This window comes from Epinephelus lanceolatus, chromosome 14 (genome assembly GCF_041903045.1).
Source record: "Epinephelus lanceolatus isolate andai-2023 chromosome 14, ASM4190304v1, whole genome shotgun sequence".
Classification (NCBI taxonomy): domain Eukaryota; kingdom Metazoa; phylum Chordata; class Actinopteri; order Perciformes; family Serranidae; genus Epinephelus; species Epinephelus lanceolatus.
Genome location: NC_135747.1, coordinates 27381807 through 27403462, shown reverse-complemented (window position 1 = coordinate 27403462; position 21656 = coordinate 27381807). Strand labels below are relative to the sequence as shown.

Below are 21656 nucleotides of genomic sequence, written 5' to 3'. Positions count from 1 at the left end.
ATCTTATTGGTCAGGATTTCTGGATTTATTTTTCAATTGGAAGCGTTCCATCCAGCGCTGTTTGTTGTGTGTAGGTGGTGTGAGTGTAGGTGCGGCACTGCCCATAGTACTGAAACGTAAAGGATGAGATCGATAGACAGACGGAGGGAACACGTCACATAGGTCAATTTCTTAACCTGCTTGCTTTTTGTGGTTTTAAATGCAACTTTTGGCCCTGCGAGAGGCAAGCAGCTGTTTCTATGCGCCTCTCCCTGCTGATTTTGACAGAGAATCATTCATACATTTAAAAAAAGATTTAGCGCTCTGCTAGTTCTATGCTCTCATGAATGATCTGATTAATACATTTACACATAAAAAGGCTATATATCGGGGCGAAAAATGCCCCAAAAAATATCAACAAAAAAAAGAAAAAAGAAAAAAAAAAGGCTATATATATCATGGTTTATAGGGCAAAACCAAGCAGTTCTATTTTAAATCAGAAATTTGGCACCCAGTCTGAATGGAATGATCCACATTTTCCCGCCACTGCAACGATTCGACTGGCAGGCTCCTTAGATCGAACTGTAGGACTAATGGTGGTCACCCCTACGAGTCTGTAATGCAGCTGTCGATCATGTCAATCAGGGTGCCTGAACTGCATTAAGACCACAGACTACGTAAATAATGGATGTAGTTACGGTGACATCACCCATGGGTTTGTGGACTGCTGTTTTGAAGCCTTGAGTTTAGCACTTCAGCTGTTGCTCTCTTGGTTTTTTGGAGTCAGAAGCCACCATTTATGGGGGAGAGGTTGGAGCTGTAGAGGAGCAGCCCCACCCTTAAATTTACTAACTTTGGTCCTAATAAAAATGTAAAAAAAAATTCACGGGACGAAAACCTGTTTTTGTACCAGGCCAATCACGTTTCTTTCTGCTGTAAAGTTGGGCACTTCAACATAGATGTCTATGGGAATGTTTTAGATATTTCTTAGGGCATTTTTGCCTTTAAATGATAGGACAGTTGCTAGTGTGAGGGCAGAAGGAGAGGAGGTTCAGCATGCAGTGGAGGGCAAGCAGAGGGCTGCAGGCCAGAATTGAACCCATGGCCAATGCAGTAAGGACAAAGTCTTTGTACATGGGCCGAGTGCTCTCCTAGGTGAGCTAATAAGTGCCCCAGGAAATTTACCCTGTTTTGGAGCCAGCCTCAAGTGGCCATTCAATGAACTGCTGTTTTTTTGCTTCATTTTTCATGCCTGGAGGTTGCTGCTTGAGTGAAGCAGTCAAACTAGGCAAAGGTGATTAAAAATGAATCAAGATTTTCCCCCTTTCAGAAATGTATTTTAGTGTACTGTTTAGCTGTAAAATGACGAGCAGTGATTGACAGCTGCTCTAGAGACTCCTCAGCTCCGATCAGGTGATTTTGTTCACGTTTATTGAAATCCTGCTAAGGCCATTAGAAGCACAAGGAGAAGGCAAAGGACTTATGATTTTTCAAATAGACTATCTGCCTCTTGTACTACTGTCAGGATAAAGTGACAGGTTCAGCAAATATGACTAAAAGTTTTTTTTTAAACAAAAGTTAACTTCTACATCTTTAAGCCATGTGATTTTAATGCTTTTGTCAAAGCTCTGTGTGGGCCTTGCAATGTTGAAATACATCATGACACATCAAACTGGACTGGTCCAGACCAGCAACACACAGCACCTGAAGAAAGAAGTCCAAAACAGCTGGCTGGTTGCTGGGGGAGCATGGGGTCTCCATGGCGATGCCCTCCTGCAGACACTCAGCCTGCTCCTGCTGGAATAGCACCTCAGAGACGTACTGCCTCAGCTGCTCGTTGGTCATGTTCACGCACAGCTGGAATGTACACAACACACAAACACATTCAACCTGTAAACACACACTTTAGTGCACGTCATGAAATTCCTCCTCAGAGACGGGCGGCGCTGTGTGTTTGTTTTGAAAGCAAACAAATGTACTCAAATACAAATCAAACACACGCTGCTGTGGCACCAACGGTGAGGTCAATGGGGCATGAATGAACCGACTACTCGTATAACACACCTGACCCCAAAATGATGAAAGCTGTTTACAGGGACACCTCATGCATGGTATACAAAATAATGGATGTCCCTATGTAGGGTCTTTATCTATCACAATATAATACGGACAAAGTGTTCCTGCTGGGACACATGAACTCTTCCTAACCCAGAAATCACAGCGAAGCAAATGGGTTTGCCTGGCATGTAGAGCTCTGGAGAGGAGGCTCAAGTGTGACTTGTCACATTGATGTAGTGAGAAGGAACACAGAATATGAAGAGGAACAACACAGGACAGCAGACTTGTTTAAACTTCTCCTGAACCCAAATGTGTCACAGAGCAGAATACAAAAAAAGTCTTAAAGTGTTGTAGTCTAGGAATGAACTTGTCATTCTTGTACTGTGTCCCTCTTTTCAACCCGAGATCTGATGCTTCTATCTTTTGTAGTCTTAACGTCATGGCATCTTACACGAGAATAGATGCCAGACAGATGTAGCCATGTGATAAAAACATGAATCTTGTAGGCTGACAAATAAATTGAAAGTGAAAGTACTGATGCTGTGCTCAAATAAAGCCCGTAGCCCTTAGCTTCGGGGTGATGTTGTTTATCCAGTCACAGAAGGAACTGAATGTTCATTTGTTGGTGTGGAAATAAATAAACAGTTTTTCTCTTTGGGCGCTGTCATGTGATTGTACCGGAACAATGCCATGACCCACATTTTCTTGCAGCCCGCTGATTGAGAAGTGTTGATCTAGAGGTGTGTTGTGCTGCGGTGCCGTCGGCTGTGGTCCTGTTTTTCTTTCATCCGTGTTTGTCTTTTCTTTGTCTTCAAGCTAGTTGAGTATATTAAAGGCTTAGTCCCAGCAGGTGGTTGATTGAGTTAGCTCATTAGCAAAGTGCTGAGCAGGTACAACACACCCCTGACAAACACAGCTCTAATTAACAAGCACTAATGACCCTGATCTTGCTGCGCATGTGGAGCCTGTCTGTGTACGTGTCTGAACGTGTGTACAAACATATCAAAAGTGTGAGGGCTCGTTTGTCACTGACGTGCCACATCTACTGTAAGAGATCATCGAGTTTGTTTATCCAGACCTCGCTCCTCCTCTTCTCTTGTCTGTGGGTGGCGGGTAATGTGTGTGATTTCAACGGGCTGATTATTAATAGGCAGCTCAGACAGCAGCAACAATGGGGAAGATGTCTGGGGGACAGAGGCGGGCGATGCCACCGCCTGCCAGAGACAGCGTCGCCTTTTTTTTTCCCCTTCCCAGTTTTGTTAGCCTCCTCCCCTCTCTTCCCCTTCTGGCACTTGCACTCTCCTTGACCCGAAGGAGGAAAGGTCACGCAATCCCTCGCTTCCACTTGGATTAGAGGCCATCCAGGGAAAGACTAACTCCACAGACATCTCATCGCCACACACGCAAACCAAAGTCACATACAGGCACGCAAGCAAAGACAAACACACACTGGCCTTAATAAAAGCTGGGGGGAGATTGGGAGTTCAACATGGGAGAAACATAAGCTCTGGGTAGCAGAAATAAGCATTTAGCCTCCTGAGTACCATGACTTAAACCCCAAGACACCCTACACACACACACACACACACACACACACACACACACAGATAGTGATATACAGACTTGTCATCCTGGTCTCTGCTGGTCTTACAAAGGTTTAGCCTATTAACAGTGAATGCTTGATGAGCACATGATTTACAGATTTACAGCCCATAAGAGGTGAGCTACAGGTTGTACTCTGTACACTACGCAGTGTAATCACACACACTGATATAACGAAAACAACCAAGCATCACAGACACCCTGATCCATCTGTTTGCATAGTACGTACAAAAGCACACAGCAAAATACACAAATGTCTACACATGAGGGGTGGAGGAAAAGACAACTGACAAAAACAAGAAAAACAGAAAATCCAGACTCCTATTTTTTATGAATCAAATCAAATTCCCACATTTGAAAGATCAATTCCTGTAAAAATGTCACTGCTTCTCAGTAAACACACTATTTTGTGCAGTCACATGTAGATGTTGTATGATTTGTATGATGCTTTGGAGAAGGAAAAACTATGTTAGCCAGTCTGAAACTTGTTAGATGCAGGATTTCACAGCCTCTCTTGGAAGAAGGAGCGATTAGTGTGCTACTGTCAGGCTCACACTTTAGTGCACTGAGCTGTAATACAAGATGGATTTACTGATGAATATTAAACACTTCTACCAAAACAGTGGCAAAGACTTTCTTTACTTTGAAAAATTGAGGTAATTTCATTGATGTTGATAGTTTCAAGTGATAATATGAGCAATGCAGCCCAATGTGACAAATGTTTAAGGGACAGTTCACTCCAAAATCCTTCTTATCTGTAGTGTTATTCATCAGTTTAGATTATTTTGGTGTGAGTTTCCAAGTGTAAGAGATACGGTATCTGCCACAGAGATGTCTGCCTTCCCTCAATTATCATGGAACTAGATGGCACTTGGCTTGTGGTGCCCAACATGCCAAAAAAACAAAACAAACAAACACAACAGCAATGTCTCTTTCCAGAAACCATGTCCTGATTACTTAGGATAACCCACAGACCTTGTTGTGAGCAGTTTCATGTCGGAACTATTTTCTTTCTACTGAACTACACCCACAAACTGCATCACAGCGTGGAAGGAAGCGTCCATCTACTGCTAGCTCACCTAGCATCACTGAGCTAGCTAACATTACAACTCAGCCAAGGAGGACGCTATTATCTCCCGCTGTCACAAACACGAGCCTCTCGTTCATGAGTAGATGCATGACCTCCTGCGCTGTGATACGGTTGGTGGTTGTAGTTTAGTGGAAAGAAAATAGTTCCTACATGGAACTACTCACAACATCAAGTTTCATCTAGTTCCATAATATTCAACAGAAGGCAGACATCTCTACAGCTGATATCTCCAACACTTGGCAGCTCACACCAAAATAATCTACACTGACAAATAGCACTACAGGTAAGAGGAATAAAATATAGTTTTGATTTTGGGGTGAACTGTCCCTTTAATTATTCGTCAAACAAAAACAGTTTGGAGCAACTTTATTTGAAGATTTGATTTCGAAAGAAGAACAAACTGTGATTTAACCAAAACTCTTTCATCTAAAAATAAGATTCTCACATACATGCTCACACACACTCAAACACACACACACACACACACACACACACGGGTCTGAAGGTCCCCATTACTCCAACATCTCACACACAGAGCAGTCATTGTGTCAGCCGTCAGTTCATTTGAGGACAGCTGAAAATCACGCCACAGTCAGCCACAGACCTCATCTCATTCATTACAGTACAGACTAAAAGGTCCGGCCTAAAATAGAGAATGGTCCCAAATATTTTCGCAATTTGATTAAGATCTGTTTGAAACTACAATATCACATAGTGTTCAGAGGGATTTCTATTGCCCCAGGATGGCCTTCTGAGCCAATGACGTTAAACGGGGAATGCCTTAAATGCATTTGGCTTGATTAGGAGAAGCAACCTGTGGGCTTCAAGGGAAGATGAACACAGGGGGGACTCATGGGGTTAATGAGAATCTAATCAAATAAGCATATTCCCACCTGCTCAAATCCATTCCTCTGAAATTCTTCAAACCCAAAGACGTCTAAGATCCCAATTTCCAAGGCAGGATCACTGAAAGAGAATAACAGACGGACAGCATGCATTAAGTTACACCACTTTTACTCCAGCATCAGTGAGAGAACTTGTTTGCTTGCTTGCGTCACTGACAGGAATTATGTTTGTGTGTGTCTGAAGGAGGTGTGCCAGCATAGTGAGTACTATGGCTGACAAATTTATTATGTCCTGTGGTTGGTGTGTCAAAAAGGCAAAGCACAAACACATTCCAGAAGATGGAGCATGGGTTATCTGACAGACTGCGATAAGACTTCACAACATCAACAACACCAAGGATTCCATTGGCCTCCACCTAAGAGAGTGCGTGAGTGTGTATTTAAGATTTTTGTGTGCGCAACCTTCACATAAACCTCGGGTATGTGTTCCATCTCTACCTTGTTGCTGAGTATTTTCCATTTTGTGCATGTCATGCAATGTAAACTATTACAAACCTCTACTCTAAGCTATGCGTCATGTCACGACATCAGTGTTGTCACTCCGGAGGCCCTGAATGAGAGACTGCACTCGTGTGATGACAGATACGCTACATTGGTAGTGTTTGTGATAACAGTTAGCAATGCCCTGGGCTTCCACAGAAATTCATCTGCCGGTTAACACTGAGAGGAGAAAAAAAAAAAAAAAAAAAACTCCTTGGAACACACACATGCACACAGAAACACACACACAGCTGTACCCTATGCTGTCATCCTGTCCCTGTAGGTAGTCGTTGGCGCTGTTGACCAGATAGCTGAAGAGGCGTCCGTAGATGGCCTTGGCGAGCTGGTCTTTGTATTGTTCTGACATCTCCACTGTGTGGCGCCGAGTGATCACGTCACCTGACACACAAGGGACATGGCAACACGATTTCTTAACATGTCAACCGATAGCAGAGTGATAGTACAGTATTTATATGGTTTATTTTTTTGATATGTCCCAATGCATGCAAAAGACTGATACATTCCCATTTTTAGCTTATCTCAGCATCTGTACACATATTGGCTGAGAATTTGCAGTACCAATACTATCCAGTGATGCTTGTTCCACTGTAATTATTGATGTAATCTAAAAATAAATGCTGTACTGTTGCTATTGTATCAGTTCAGCACCAGAGAGCATCTATGAAACTATAAAATGTCTTACACTGTACAACCCTGGTCACAACAAGGAGTCCTTTAAACACATGTTTATGTTAAAGGGACATTTCACCACCAAATCAATAGTACATACTTTTTTCTCTTGCCTGTAGTGCTATTCATCAGTTGTTTTGGTGTGAGTTGCAGAGTGTTGGAGATATCAGCCACTGAGATGTCTGCCTTCTCTTAAGTAACTAGATGGCACTCAGCTTGTGGTGCTCAAAGCGCCAACAAACATTTGTAAAGCTCAACATAAATGTCTCTTTCAAGGAATCATAACCCAGTTGCTAAAGATAATCTACGGACTTTGTTGTGAGCAGTTTCGTGTAGGAACTATTTTTCTTCTACTAAACTACAACCGCCAACCGTATCACCACATAGAAGGAAGCGTGCACCTACTAATTGGGAGGCTCACTCTTCTTGGTTGAGCTGTAACTTCAGCTAGCTCAGTGGTGCCAGGTGGGCTAGTAGTACTGTAGATGCATGCTTCCTTCTGTGCGGTGAGACAGTTGGTGGGTGTAGTTCAGTGGAAAGAAAGTAGTTCCAACATGAAACCTCTCACAAGCAGGTCTGTGGATTAGAGCTTAGATCGGGCCCAAAAAACATCCAGCCCCCCCCCCCCCCCCCCGAGTCCGTGCATGTTCTGTCCGAGCCTGGCCCATCCCGTCCCTTTAACCTTTTTTAAGGATACGAACGTGGACACTGAGGGCTGACTCTCGTCTTTCTTTCTATGGCAAGCCATCGTCATGTACCTCTTAAGTGTTGAGGTCCCCGTCTTTTTGCTGTCATATACCAGTATCACGCTGCACTTGGTACACTCGACACTTTGTCACCGTTGACAGCTCACATGTGCGCGGCCAGTGGCGCTGCCCCTCCCCAGATGTGACAAGTAGTTGGTTCCATAGCCTAGGTCTATTATGAGGAGCCCGACCCGTCCGAGCCTGACGGAAGTGGCGGGAAATTATGGCCCAACCCGGCCCACGGGTTTGGGCTTGGGCAGAAAATCTAAGCTCTGCTGTAGATTATCTTGAGGAACCGAATTATAATTTCTGTAAAGAGACATTGCTGTTAAGTATTTCTTTGAGCACCACAAGCCAAGTGACATCTAGTTCTATTAACAAGAGGCAAACATCTCTAGGGCTGAGATCTCCGATACTCAGCAACTCACACTAAAACAATCTAGACTGATACAGCACTACAGGTATGAGGAAAATATGTGTTTCTGATTTGGGGGTGAACTGTCCCTTTAAAAATATAAATATAAGCCAATATATTGTGTACAGTTTTTTTAAACCCTTCAATATGTATATGTTTTTCAGCCTCAAAAAGTCTTTCCTCCTGACCATCTGGAGCTATTATTGTTACAGAAAATACATTTTTTCCCAATGCGACTTTTCCCCATCTATTTTCCCCAATTAGGAAAATGTGATTCTACTACTACTGTAGTCCCACATAAACACATTTGACTGACATTACTGTAATGAAGACAGCATTGAGGTTTTTCCCCTACAAGTCTTTGCATTGGAAATCACTCCAGTGATAATCTGGTGAATCTGCTTATGTGCTTGGAATATGTAGGGCCAAGTGATGGCGAAGGCTGGTGAGTGGATACCTTTGAAGTACTGGACGTCAGAGGTGAGGGCGGTGCTTAAGTCACTGGAGCACACCTGCAACAATCCAGCAACTGTGCCGAGGAAGATAGAAGAGGAAGAGGCGGGGGAAAATAACAGGCAGAATTACTGACAGTGACATCAAACATCAAAATAACAGCATTAATCATGACATGCGAGGATGTCCGTGTCAGAGAGGTAGCGCTGATAACATTCCAAAAATAGATGTGTTCTGTCTTGCTCTGATGATGATATCATGCTGCCAGCACAACAAGCTCTGCTTCAGATCACTTCTGCTTAATCGATCAGTAGGGCTGGCAGCAATTAGTCATCAGTGGATTTCTGAGCAAAACACATAAACAAGCAGCAGAAACAAGGTGACAGCGGCCCAGAATCCCTCTGCTGATGTCACTAGCCATGACATCACATCCCCCTGACAACGACTGTCTCTTTCCCGTTCAGGCACTGCCGTCATTTGTTTACCATCTCACTAAGGTCAGGGGTCACAGGAGCAAATGTCGCAGTTGCAAAATGAGGGAGCGAGAGAAGGAGAGAAACACCAGTAGCGGGAAAGTGGATGTTAAAGAGGACTCTTTCCTCACCGTGGCAGAAAATGCAGCTTACCAAACAGGTGACTGCCTGGCCTTTAGCTAATGCTGGCAAGAAGTCAAAAAAGGGAAACGGAGGAGCGATGACGACAAGGTAAACAAGAACGGTGGGTGTGATGCACCCCTCCTTCCTGATTCCACCTCCATGCAGGGTGGAAATGTGACCGCGGTCATGTGACGGGAGGCACTGACCTCTCTCCAGCAGCTGCAAGTCAGAGGGGAAGGCTGTATCGGCATCTGTCAATGCAGTAAAACGTAGGTCCCCAATATGGAGCACAGCGGATAGCAGCACAAACACTGAGTCAACCTCCTAGCAGACAACAAGAGAGCAAGAGAGAGAGAGAGAGAGAGAGAGAGAAAGAGGAAATAAATATTATCCACCAGCAGTTGGAAATGAGTAAAATATTGGTGCAATCAAAAACATGAATTTCCCTTGCTGAGGAAATTGTTCATGATCCTAACCTCTTTAAAAAAAGAACAGGACTGGGGATATTCATATCTATTCATGTTAACAAATCCCTTTAAAACAGATAATAAATGCACAAATAGAAAATCCAAATGATGCATCAACCCTCCTCCCTTCATTCACACACTTCTCCTCCTCCGTCCCACTCTCCCTTCCTCTCTGCCCTTGAGTAGAGGGCGCTTAATGGAATACCCCATTACCCACTGCTCTGAATCTCTGAGAGGGGGATGTTCGTGTTTGAGGGTGTGTGTTTGTACATGTGTGTGTGTGTGTGTGTGTGTGTGTGTGTATGAATATGTCTGCGTGTGCACTCTCGCAAGGCAGGATATTGGAGCTGATATCTGGGAGATAAACACAAGCATTAGTCTCTGTCTGACACTCTATACACAGAGAGACTCCCCCCCGCTTAGGAAGGAGAAGAAAGGGAGCGAGGGAGAGAAAAGGAGCGATAGGGAGCGTTAATGACGATTGACCTTTGGGTCTGGACTGGGAGTCTTCCCCTGATTAGACTTAGACAGAGACCAATGGGTGGTCTATCACTTCCACTCCGACTCCCCCTCTCCTCCATTTTCAGTCCCTTGGAGTCTCTCTCTCTTATCCAGTGGACACCGGTGCCCTCTGATATAAGACTATCTATCGCTCTCTCTCCTTCTCTCCGTCCCCGAGGCCTTGCCTGCGTGTATTGACTGCTGCTGGATTAAAAGGTGAGATGTTGGTCACTCACTGCTGACAGATGCTGACTGGGAATCTAAGAATAGAACGATTATGGGCTGGGAACACGGCTGGTGGCGCGCAGGACGGACTGTACCACACACTGCAGCACCCTACATGCACACAGCATGTATAAATCAAGGTCCTTGTCTTCTGCATTGGATCACACATTTCATTTGGTCTGTAGATTGTTAATTGGAACACATGATGAGTCCCAATCCAAGAAATCCACACATGACTGGCTGAATAAAAGCCACATTTTACCATCATCATCACTTTACCGTTTATACACTGTCACTTAATGTGTTACAGCTATGACCTCTACATATTTATACTTATCGTTATGCACATACATTTACTAGTTTCCTGTGTACATTCAGTTTATTCATTTTCAATGATTGTTTTATTTGTGTCATTTTCTTTTATATTTTATATTTTATGTATGTATCCCTTATTTTAACTGTTTTGTGTTTAGGTTCCCATTTACTTTTACTTGCAGATCTGGAAGGATGCTCGACTTTGAAGCCAGTTTTGCATAGTGGCCAAACGGTGAAAATACGACTTCTAAGTCAGTCACGTGATGCCATTGGGCCAAAAAAAGCCTTTTTCCCATAGACTTTCATTGTGAAAGAGATGTCTGTAAATCAGTGGATACATTTTTTTTGAGTGTCAGTTGGATAATGCACAATTAAATTATTTTACTCCCTTTCAAGTTAGCTAAGCGCTCAACTGGAGGTAGCTGGCTCAGCTGGCAGAGGTCTCTACTGCACTCGCTGTATGGGCCCACTGGTGTGGAAGCAATGCTGATCATCCAGGTAATTTTATACACGGCATTTGAATGTTGTTTTTGGCTTCATGCGACACTGAGCAACTTTCCCATGAATGAACGGGGTACTGTACTTTACCCAGTTCTCTTTATACATCCATGGGTGGGATGGTCTTCACACAGATACAGAAACTGATATCAGCAGTAACTGCCCTATGAGCCCAGTGCACAAACTAGCTGGTGGGATACACTTACAGGGACTCACATGTACTAACAGGCACGTGCAGTTCTACATAACATCAAGAGACAGGTAGTGTGACATCATTCTGTGCTCTGGACGCTATAACTCCACTTTATCTTTCCATAGCATGATGGTTTGCTGAGCTGCTCTGAAAGATGAATACAGAAACTTTACATACAGAACAGGCCGAAGATGCTCGTCTCATTTCAAATACGTCTTGTGCCTGGACTGGGAGGACACACTGTTGTGTCCTTTGCATTCCTCAGTATCCCACAATCAATTATGCAGCAGTCAGTTGTTTAATGGGGCGTGGTTTATCCTCCTCAACTTGGAAATTACGTGCAACCATGCCGTTGTTTACCAGGTGTTACTGGGTCATACATTTTGTTATATTTGACTTTACAAATTGAACAGCCTATAAAATTCAACATTAGATTTGCTCTCTGTGAAGTGAGAGACACATCCTCTGGAGGATCCAGCCCCGTGATTCAGACACACTTACACACTAACCTTGGGTAAAATCTCATCAGTGACCTCATATGTGGCGACTTCAGAATCTGTGACATCAACACTTTGAATGATCCCAGCTGTCAATATCATTTGAATAAACAGGCTCTACAGAAGCCATATGCGCTGCCGATCAATACCTGCTTGTTGAATCCCAGGGCTCGCAAGGCTTGTTTGACTGCTGCAAGGCGTTCCCTGCTTTGGGTAGAGGCTGTAGCTACTGGAGGTTTCTCCCCTGGAAGTCCCCCACTTAGATACCTAGAGTAAGGACAGACAATCACAAGAACAATATAAACATAAAAGGCAATGTGTGTCTTCTGATGAGTGTACAGGTGCACCGGTCCCAAACATCTACCCGTGTACTCAGCAGAAATTTATGCGCATATCTTTGGATGAGAGAGACCTAGAACCAAAAGATTTACGAGGTGGTTTTGTGCATACGGTCCTGGTCACACTGTGCTGAGAGCAGTGTTTGGGAGGTAGGGAAAGAGCAAACAGGGTTTTAAATCTGCAGAACTGGATCGCGCACACCCAGCAAAGACACATGGAGACACAATGGGTTGGAATGATGCCAGAGAGTTCAGTGTACTTTCAGGCTTAAGAACAGTGCAGCTCAGGTCAGTGGTTATCACTCTGGTGGTGTACGGGAGATAAAAGAACAGTAAGAGTAACCCACAATCACACTGTCACTCTACATGTAAGGACACACATGAGTAAAGATGTGCAACACAAACACAAACAAAAATATGATAAAGTAAGAGATGCACACGCATATAAATGAGCACATATGGACATGCAAATACACACTCTCTCTCTTGAGGATCTCAAATATGAATGTATATCATCAGTATATTTAATATATATCACCTGTGATTTTATTAACCATTTATATACAGCCACGTACCTATGAGCCAGGACATTGTTGAGGTAAAGTGCGCTGTTCTCCTCCGCCGACTGGCCTTCCGCCATCAGATAGAAGATGTTGAAGTTGTGTTGGTGAGGAGGCAGGTGGACCAGGCGAGACTTCTCCAGCATGTGGGCGTAAACTCGAGCTTAAACATCAGATGTGTTTTATGCTTCAATAACAGGTGTGTCAATTGCATTTCAACAGTGCTAATGATGGTACTGAACATTCAGTCTGTGGCCTCGGCTCAATGGCCAGTGCTCACTGATCAAATTAAGGTGGGGTAAAATGAGGTGAACAGGGCTGTAAAAATGGAGCACAAATACAGACACTGCGACAGTAGACTCATGTCATTTTACTGCCCCCTGCAGGTCTTCCACTGTTCTACATCATCATACAGTAGTAGTGTGTACTGTATATTTGAACTCTTTATGTCTGATCTTTTTACTATCATCATAAACTAGAGATCCACACGGTAAAAACAACAACTATTTGCTCAGGTTTCTTGGCAATAAATATTTCATATATTTAAATCAGAGCTTCTCAATTGTTTTTTTAGCCACACACCCCTGACAAGATACAGAATACACCGTGGACCACCTTATTTATGTCTGTTGGAATAATTAGACATTAGACCTATTTTTTGCAACTTCTGTAGTCTTAGTTGTGTGAAGCACAAATCTAAACAAGGGAAATGTATTAAATACTGTATATTAGACATGTATTAAAATATCTGCACCATCTCAACACAGAGTGCCCGTTAAATAATAATGCAGCTGACACTGTACTTAAACTTCCATTGGTATCAAATCAGCTACATCAGTTTAAAAAGCTTTTAAAAACACACTTGTACAGACAGGCATTTCTATGATATTATATAGTATACATATTTTTTTTTTTAACTGAATGTTGTGCTTTGTTCAATCTCTCATTTTATTGCATTTTCTGTGTATAATGTTCTTTTAATTTTTTTTGTTTTTCTTATGTTGTATGGTATTGTCTTTTGTGAAACACATTGCAATTGAAAATCAGTATTGATATAAAGATCATCATTATTATAATCATTAATAATGATGACCTTGCAGGGGGGGCTGGAGCCTATCCCTGCCGACATTGGGCGAGAGGCGGGGTACACCCTGGACAGGTCGCTAACAGTCTATGGCTAGTCTACAGTCTATGGCTAAAGACAACCATTCATGCTCACATTAGCACATGGGCAATTTAGGGTCACCAATTAACCTAATCTGCATGTTTTTGGATTGGGAGGAACCAGTACCCAGACAAGGCCTACACTGACACAGGGAGAGCAAGCAGGCTCCGCACAGAATGGCTTCCCAATCCTGGGTTTGAACCAGGAACCCTCTTGCTGTGAGGCGGCAATGCAAACCACTAGACCACCATGCCGCCATCATCAATAAGGTTAATGAAACATCAGAGGAAAATCAAGAGAAAAGGGCTTATCTGTAGTGCATTTAAGAACATACACACCCACACATATAGGGAGAAATGTGAAATGTTCTACTCTTAGTGCATACAGGCAAAATAAAATGCAGTTTCTGATTATTCTAAGTAACATACAATTTGTTACATTGGAATGGAAACTACAAACTATTCTAGATTCAAAGATTAGAGTGCTATCTGTTGAACTATGAAAGCTTTTGTTAAAAAAATATATCATGATAATTAAAATGAATGACAAAGAACAACAGATGCCTTTAGGTCCTCAGACCCCACTTTGAGATCACCGATTTGAATAATAAAGTATAAATTGTGTGGATTTAAAAAAAATGAAGCAAACATTTTATGTTAGTTGTAGCAAAACTAAACAAGATTATAGACTTTAAGTGAATGATTCAGTGATTAGAATGAATGTTCTGACACTTATCAGCTTTTCATTCAACTGCTGTCTCTCATGTGAAATAAAGACAACACTTTATGAAAGTGAAAGTACAATAAGTTTCCACTGGCAGACATGTATGTTACCTCTGAGTAGTGTCCTCCTCTTGTCACAGTATTGGATGGTCAACAGCTTAATAAAGCGGCTTGAGTTGTTGTTCCTGGGAGTCTTCGCATGACCGAAGGCCTCCAGGATACAGTTAACCTGAATATTTTACCAAAATAAAGGAAACATTACCAGTGAGTCAGAATATCCTATGCACATCTTTTTCATTCTACAATTAATGAATGGAGTTCTGCTCCCATTCCACTCTCCGCCACTAGATGTCAATATGCATCCATTATGTGGGACCTCAGTAATTTTTGTGTCCTCTGGATGATCAGAGAGTGAGCTGACCCAGATATCGACTACACAACGATGACTTCATCAGAACACAGCACTTGCAATCCCAGGCTACCCACTGCAACTGACAGACTGAGCGCAGAGCAGTGAATCATGTGTTAAGCACCACCAACATCTCACAATCTGAAACACAAGGGGAATGTAACAAGAAGCAGTAATGAAAGTGCGTCCCTTTCTTTTCATATACAAAACGAGGAAGGATAATAAATTCTGATCTTGCCCAAATGCTTAAACAAAAAATTAGAAACTGCTACTGTTTTTAAAACCAATACTCCCTCGGCAGGCTGTAAGGTGTAAGGAAAATGGAGTGCCACCTGAGAATAATGCCCAAACAATTTTCTCTCTCTGTCCCAAAGAAACAACAACGTAAGAAACACAGTCATCTTAATGGAAATCTTGATGATGCAATCAAACACATGCTCAAATGGTGTCTTTGACAAATCATCAACTATCAAGCAGAGAAGAAAACACCACCAGCAAAAAGCCCCATTTTCTGGTGTATTAATCCATACACCTATTCTCTCCCCCAGCATGGAGACAGAGGAACAGCGGGGTACATTTACACAGTTATGACCGCCACCTCACCACACTGTGTGCTATCTGATTTTTGATCACAGATGACATGAGAGAAGGAACAAAAAGCGCAGGGAGAAATGGATGTAAGATTCAGTCAGTGCCTCGCTTTGAAGAACACACAAATATTCATGAGTTTCTCGATGAGGGCTGATTGCGGAGAGCAGAAAATTTGAAATGAAAAACAGCACAGATGTCTGCTGTAAGATAATTTTTGGGTGTTTTGCCTTTTGTTACAAATCCAAGTAAAGGCACAATGGCATGAAAGTAACAAGGATTCAAGAGTCATGCCGAGGACACTGTGGTTACATCACGTGCTCCTCAGCCATATAAGCCTCCAGGACGCTCAGCCTGACGACTGCTTCAAGCGTAAAATAAAAGGGTATCTTAAACACTGACAGGTCCAGACTTACGTGTTTCATTCTGGGCTCCAGCACAAAGCCTTTGGGGCTGGAGCGGGCTGTCAGGTGTCTCACTATGTGCTTACAGGCCTCCGACTTCCCAGAACCACTTTCACCACTGGAGAGACAGAAAAATACAGATTTAATGTCATTCATTCCTCAGGTGATGTGTCACTGTCACTCTTTATACATGAACTCTTTCCAACATTGAACTGCAAAAGCTTTACAACACTTTCTATTTGAATAAATAAAGGTCTATATTAGGTCTTAAATGAATAGCCAGGGAACAGAGCCCGAAAATGGCCAGGCAAAAATAATACAATTAAAGGGACAGTTCACTCCCAAATTAGATTAGATACAGGATGCGGCCTCATAGCTAAAAAGAAAGTAATAATAAATATAAAATAATACGTCCTTCCATACATTCCAACACACATTCACACAGTCAACCAATCAGACAAATCAAAACAAATCAAAATTCAAAAGTGACATTTACAGTGCCATTGTGTGCATAGAGGTAGATTTCATTTAAAAAAAGTAACCATTTACTTTTAGAAATAGTAATGAATAGTAATATTTATATCTAAAAAACATGGAAGTGCTGTATTGTCTATATTGCACAGTTTTTGAGTTCATTGTTCAGTGTGGTTATGGCTGTGGGGTAAAAACTGTCCAGGAATCATTTGGTGCGTGTTCTGATGGATCTGTATCTTCTGCCAGAGGGTTCAAACAGTTCAAAAAGGTGATGGGCAGGGTAGAAAGAGTCTTTGAAGATGTTGTGTAACTTATACCTTATAGAACTTATTCTATAAGGTGAAGAATCAAATCAAATGTGCACATTTTCCCTCTTACCTTTAGTGCTATTTATGAATCTAGATTGTTTTGGTGTGAGTTGCAGAGTGTTGGAGATATCGGCTGTCAAGATGTCAACCTTCTCTCTAATAAAATGGAACCTAAAGGCACGCGGCTTGTGGTGCTCAACCCCCCCAACCCCCAAAATAATCCACAGACCTTGTTGTGAGCATTTTCAAGTAAAAACTATTTTGTTTCTGGTGAACTTCATCCACCAACTGTATCACTGTGCAATTGAGAAGAGGCAGAAACTTCTACGGCCGATGTCTCCAACACTCACAACTCACATTAAGCCATCTAGACTGATAAATAGCACTACAGGTAAAAGGACAAATGTGCACTTTTTATTTGGGAGTGAACTGTCCCTTTAACAGGCTGCTATTAAAGGAAGGTAGACATCAAGAGTGAAAGACAGGGATGCACCTATCTAATGGTCACACATCAGTATCGGCTGATTGGATCGGTTTATCAGCAAATAATTTGCTAGTCACTAATAGCAGTGGCTGATGTTTTCCCGTTTCCATCAATTTGGTGCAGGTTAAAAAGCAGGGCTCCAGTTTAATGGCGTCCCATTGTTCCAGGGACAAAAGAAAATGTGTCTGGGATGAACAGAAATCTTCTCCATTACACCAGTGGGACAAAAAGACCCAGTAAACTCACTATCGATGCACCAGGGGATGCAGCCTATTGTTCCCCTGATACAGCTTCATTGTAAGGAGGAGAGCTAGTTAACGTTAGCTGGAGCTAACTGTTGATGGAGGTTGCATTGAATTACATTATATGTTCAAGCTCTATTTAGTAAAAGTGAGTATTGGGCGTAAATTACAACATTATCATGATGTGTTCAAATGCAATCGTGTAAAATTTTGGTTTTGGTGAGTGGTTTAAAGGAAGAATTTGTTTGTGTTTTCACAGCAATATAATATAAATATTAGTAAGGGAATATGATATATATATATAGTAAAATGATTTTTGAAGCAATTTTTAAAAAATGATTTCATGTGATAGAATATTATTTTTACGGTTGTTCCAAGTTCCAAAGTTGAGGTTATAAAGGGCTGAATGACTTTAAAACAGTTCATATATCTTTTTACAATGATTTCTTTGTTTTCCTGGCGCAAAAGGGGGAATAAATAACAACAAAAACACAATAAACAACAACAACAGTAACAAAAATCACTGGTATCCATAGCAGCCAAATTGTTAGTTAAACATCAGTGTCTGTACCGGCATCCCAAGTAAAAGGCAAATTGAGCAGTGCAAAGATCAAGCATCTGTGTGTTACACTTCTCTGGAAGTGTCTCACAAGAATAGGTGTTATGCATTAGTCATCGGGGTGTTCCCCACATCTGTCACCTCAGTTGTATGTCTCCACCTACTTGACATCACCCCTTCAGGGACCTCCACCCATCAAATTCATAATCTATTCCTTCTTTCTGACACGACTAACATTGCTCTGTCCAAATGTTGTTACTGCCACAACTTCTCTGGCAGTGGCCGCTTGTTTTTTAATTTGGCGTTGAGCGAATATTAAATCTGACATAAGGTACCTCTACAGTACATGCTCCGACACTCACCGACACGCAGAGAGTTGAGACCAGCATAGTAACATCAAACAGATGGCTTCGGAAGGTCAGAAGCCCTCACTAATGACCGCAGTGTGCTGTGGTGAGCTGTTTGTCCGTGTGTATATGTGTAGCTATATTTCCTACTAACAGCCCTGCTGGAGTGCGAAGTCCAAAGGCCTTTCCACTGTCTTTTCATTTACCAGTTTTTATTAGATTTCAAGGGCATTTTGTTAGAGCACTCGCCTTGGGGGATCATGGCTGCTGATTGCCTGTAAATGTGTAGGTGTGCGTGTGTGTTTATGTGTATGTGTGAGGAAGTATGGAGTGAAACAGGAAGCTTGAACGAAAGAGAAACACGAAAAGGAAGAATAAAGTGCAGTGGGGAAAGAGTGAAAACAAGTGTGTGTATGTGAGAATGCACAGTGCAATGTCCTTGCATGTGTGTGTTTGTGTGTGTGTGTGTGTGTGTGTGTGTGTGTGTGAGTGAGATGGATCGCCTCTGGCCAGGGCATATTAACTCTCTGCCAGATTGGTTACAACTCAGCGGGAATGTCACTGGAGAGCCGGAACGGGATTTAATTGCAATCAGGGAGCTGCCACCGTCCAGCCGAGGACAAAGAACGAGACGCCGCAACTTTCCCAGCAAACCACCATCTCTGCATGAACAGGTCCACTGCTCAGCTCAGGCTGAGAGCTATTAATCTCTCAGGGAGTGTTTAACAGGTGTGCGGCGGAGGGCGTGGACGAACCAGGTGGCCAGCTGAACGTCACTATTATTCTCACAATTATTCCGCTCTGTTGAGATTCTTGTCTCAACCACCCGAGGCACACAGTGTTAGTGAGAGTGTGTGTGTGTATGTGTCCTAAAGGGGGCCGGTGTACCTCAGGATGAAACACTGCGGGCGTCTCTCCTGCAGCATCATGTGGTAAGCTCGTTCTGCTGAGGAGAAGATGTGAGGTGGCAGAGAGGAGCACAGACGACCCGTGGAGCTCAGGTACAACTGACTCACCTGGGAGAGAAAGAGAGGCAAGGCATTGGATAACAACCTTATGTAACATGCATGCACACGTGGGCTGAGCAACACAGAGGATACAGTTTCAGCAAAACAGCGAAACCATGCTGGGTATAACTTTCTATACCTGTGTGAGTGTGTGTATGTTCAGCTCACTAACAAGGTGTGGTTTACCACTCAGTGTAACCATGTAATTCAACCCAAAGTGAATAAAACAGCACTTAGGCGTTGACTGAAAACTGTCATCATTTTAAACACACACTTAAACAAAGTTTTCCTCCTGAATTCAATGTAACACGGGGTGAGTAATTGATATACATAATTTATCTCACATGACCAGCGAACAAAGAACTAAAACATGTAAAAACCTCTCAATAAATTGATGCTATAAGGGAACAAAACATTATCAAAACATCTGTTGAAAACTCGAACACACGTCATGCAGTATAATCCAAGTCTCATTTATCCAGTCGTGTGCTCAGTGTTGGAGCCATTTCTAGCAAGTCCTAGTTTCCTGGTTTTTTTTGAGTCACTCTCATGCGCCACCTGACCTGGCATCTAGGGAGTGAGTGCGGAGCGGAGGATGCCATGGGATTACAGTCTATAATCGCTGTGTTTTTGGTTAATCTTAGTTTTTATTGTTTGATGAAGTCGTTTAATACCCCACTGATTTGAACTTTGTTTTGTATAGGCCTGTTTATTTGGGGAATGTTTGTTTGGGGATTTTTGTTTTCATTTTTGAATGCGGTTCATAGCGTCATCTTGCAACTCTCAATATATCCTGCAAATCAGTCAACTGTAAAAACCAACCGAAGCACCTGGATCATCCAGGTAGTTTTTGTTTGCACATATGAGACTTTTTTTTACATTTTTTTTTAAAGGAAACAATCTGTAACTGGTGTCTTGAAAAGTAATATTGCTAATGGAGGACCAAAACTTAAAAATATCCATTAAAACTTTGAACAATTAGACTCAACAACGGCCTAAAAGTGTTGACTTTTAGCTTTTACTACAGATATGAAAACAGTTTTGAAGATGTTTTCTTTGGGGCTTCTGAGCAACTGAGGTGTTTGAAGAATGTTACTCAGATGTTTGCTCTTTATCTCCATAAGGAGGTTATCATCTAGATATTTCCGTTTAGTTTAGTTGAGTCTTACATAGAAGACTTCAAATGTAAGTGATTCTAAAACCTGCACTTTCCACTTCAGCCAGTAACAGAAACTATAGTTTAAATGTTGCTCAACTTATGACGAAGGATAAATAAAATAAGAAATTATGAACAGTCGCAATCCAACTTTATTGAAAACAGTGACCCCTCCACTGTCTGTCATACTGAACTGTGATACAACTGCACTATAACACCCCCATTTGTCCCGGGTCCAGAGGATGTGTGCCAGTGCTGTATTTGTGGCTGTGGAAAAGCGAAGGAGGATGGGCTGTGAACCACCAGACCAGAGGGGGTGACAGACGGCCAGCAGATCACACATGTTGTGACATATGTCCTTCTCACACCGGCTCCTCCCTGCTCGTCCACATACCCTGTCAGTTGGGTATGGATGCCTGGAGTGAATCCAGACGCGGGCAGGAATGGGACAGCCAAAGGGGGCTTGGCTCCATTCTGTCATGGCAGTGGAAGATGTCTCCTCCTCCATCCAACCACCCCCCCCCCCCCCCCCCCATGGGCAAGCAGCACTATACTGGCATTACTTCAGCTATTTCAGAATGACTTATCTGCTGTTTAAAATAAGGTGACACACTGTTGTTGATTGATATCACAACAATAAACAATAATTATGTGTAAAGAATAAGAGCCTGTCAGTTATTAGCTGACAGTCTCCTCTGGCTTTTGCATATGTTAAATATGATGCTTTTCACCAGCAGAGATAGTGTTTTAAAAATATTCTTTACAGTGGAGACGTAGAGTAATAAAGTCTGTATGAGGATGTGTGTATGTGTGTGTGCTTAACTGAATCCATCTCTTCCCTCGCTGATGCCGAGCCAGCCTAGTGCTGTGTATCACTGACAGGAAGACTGCATTATTTATCAACCACAAGGTCCATTTCATCTGTTCATGCCCTGCTTATTATACAGCAACCGTGCCTCCTTTATAGTATGCTTCTGCATGTAAAACGCATAGCCCATCAAATGTAAAGCCATGTGTTTTAGGCATGAATCATAGTATACAGAACTGCAAACTCAACATTAACAGAGCTCAGCGCAGTATATATCGTAAGCCTATGTCAGTCCCTCCAGGATTTAACTGGCTTTTTTTGGGACTGCAGCCTTAAATGCTTGATTTCATGGCAGCTTTTCTTGGATGTTTTATT

The 21656-nt window shown here is 42.4% G+C and overlaps 1 protein-coding gene across 4 annotated transcripts in view; it reads right to left on the bottom strand.

The window, feature by feature from the left end:
• Nucleotides 1-21656, bottom strand: part of myo16 (myosin XVI) — a 141248-nt gene that overhangs the window by 46326 nt on the left and 73266 nt on the right. For all 4 annotated transcript variants that reach the window (XR_004501212.2, XM_033617373.2, XM_078174548.1 and 1 more), the window contains exons 13-22: nucleotides 19199-19326; nucleotides 15909-16014; nucleotides 14607-14724; nucleotides 12624-12771; nucleotides 11860-11977; nucleotides 9221-9338; nucleotides 8423-8494; nucleotides 6372-6513; nucleotides 5623-5695; nucleotides 1684-1836 (exon numbers count right to left, since the gene is read on the bottom strand). Coding sequence is in view for 3 of the 4 variants with exons in the window: in XM_033617373.2 (XP_033473264.1) it covers nucleotides 1684-1836; nucleotides 5623-5695; nucleotides 6372-6513; nucleotides 8423-8494; nucleotides 9221-9338; nucleotides 11860-11977; nucleotides 12624-12771; nucleotides 14607-14724; nucleotides 15909-16014; nucleotides 19199-19326 (1176 nt within the window). In the remaining variant the exon portion in view is untranslated. The remainder of the gene's footprint in view (nucleotides 1-1683; nucleotides 1837-5622; nucleotides 5696-6371; nucleotides 6514-8422; nucleotides 8495-9220; nucleotides 9339-11859; nucleotides 11978-12623; nucleotides 12772-14606; nucleotides 14725-15908; nucleotides 16015-19198; nucleotides 19327-21656) is intronic.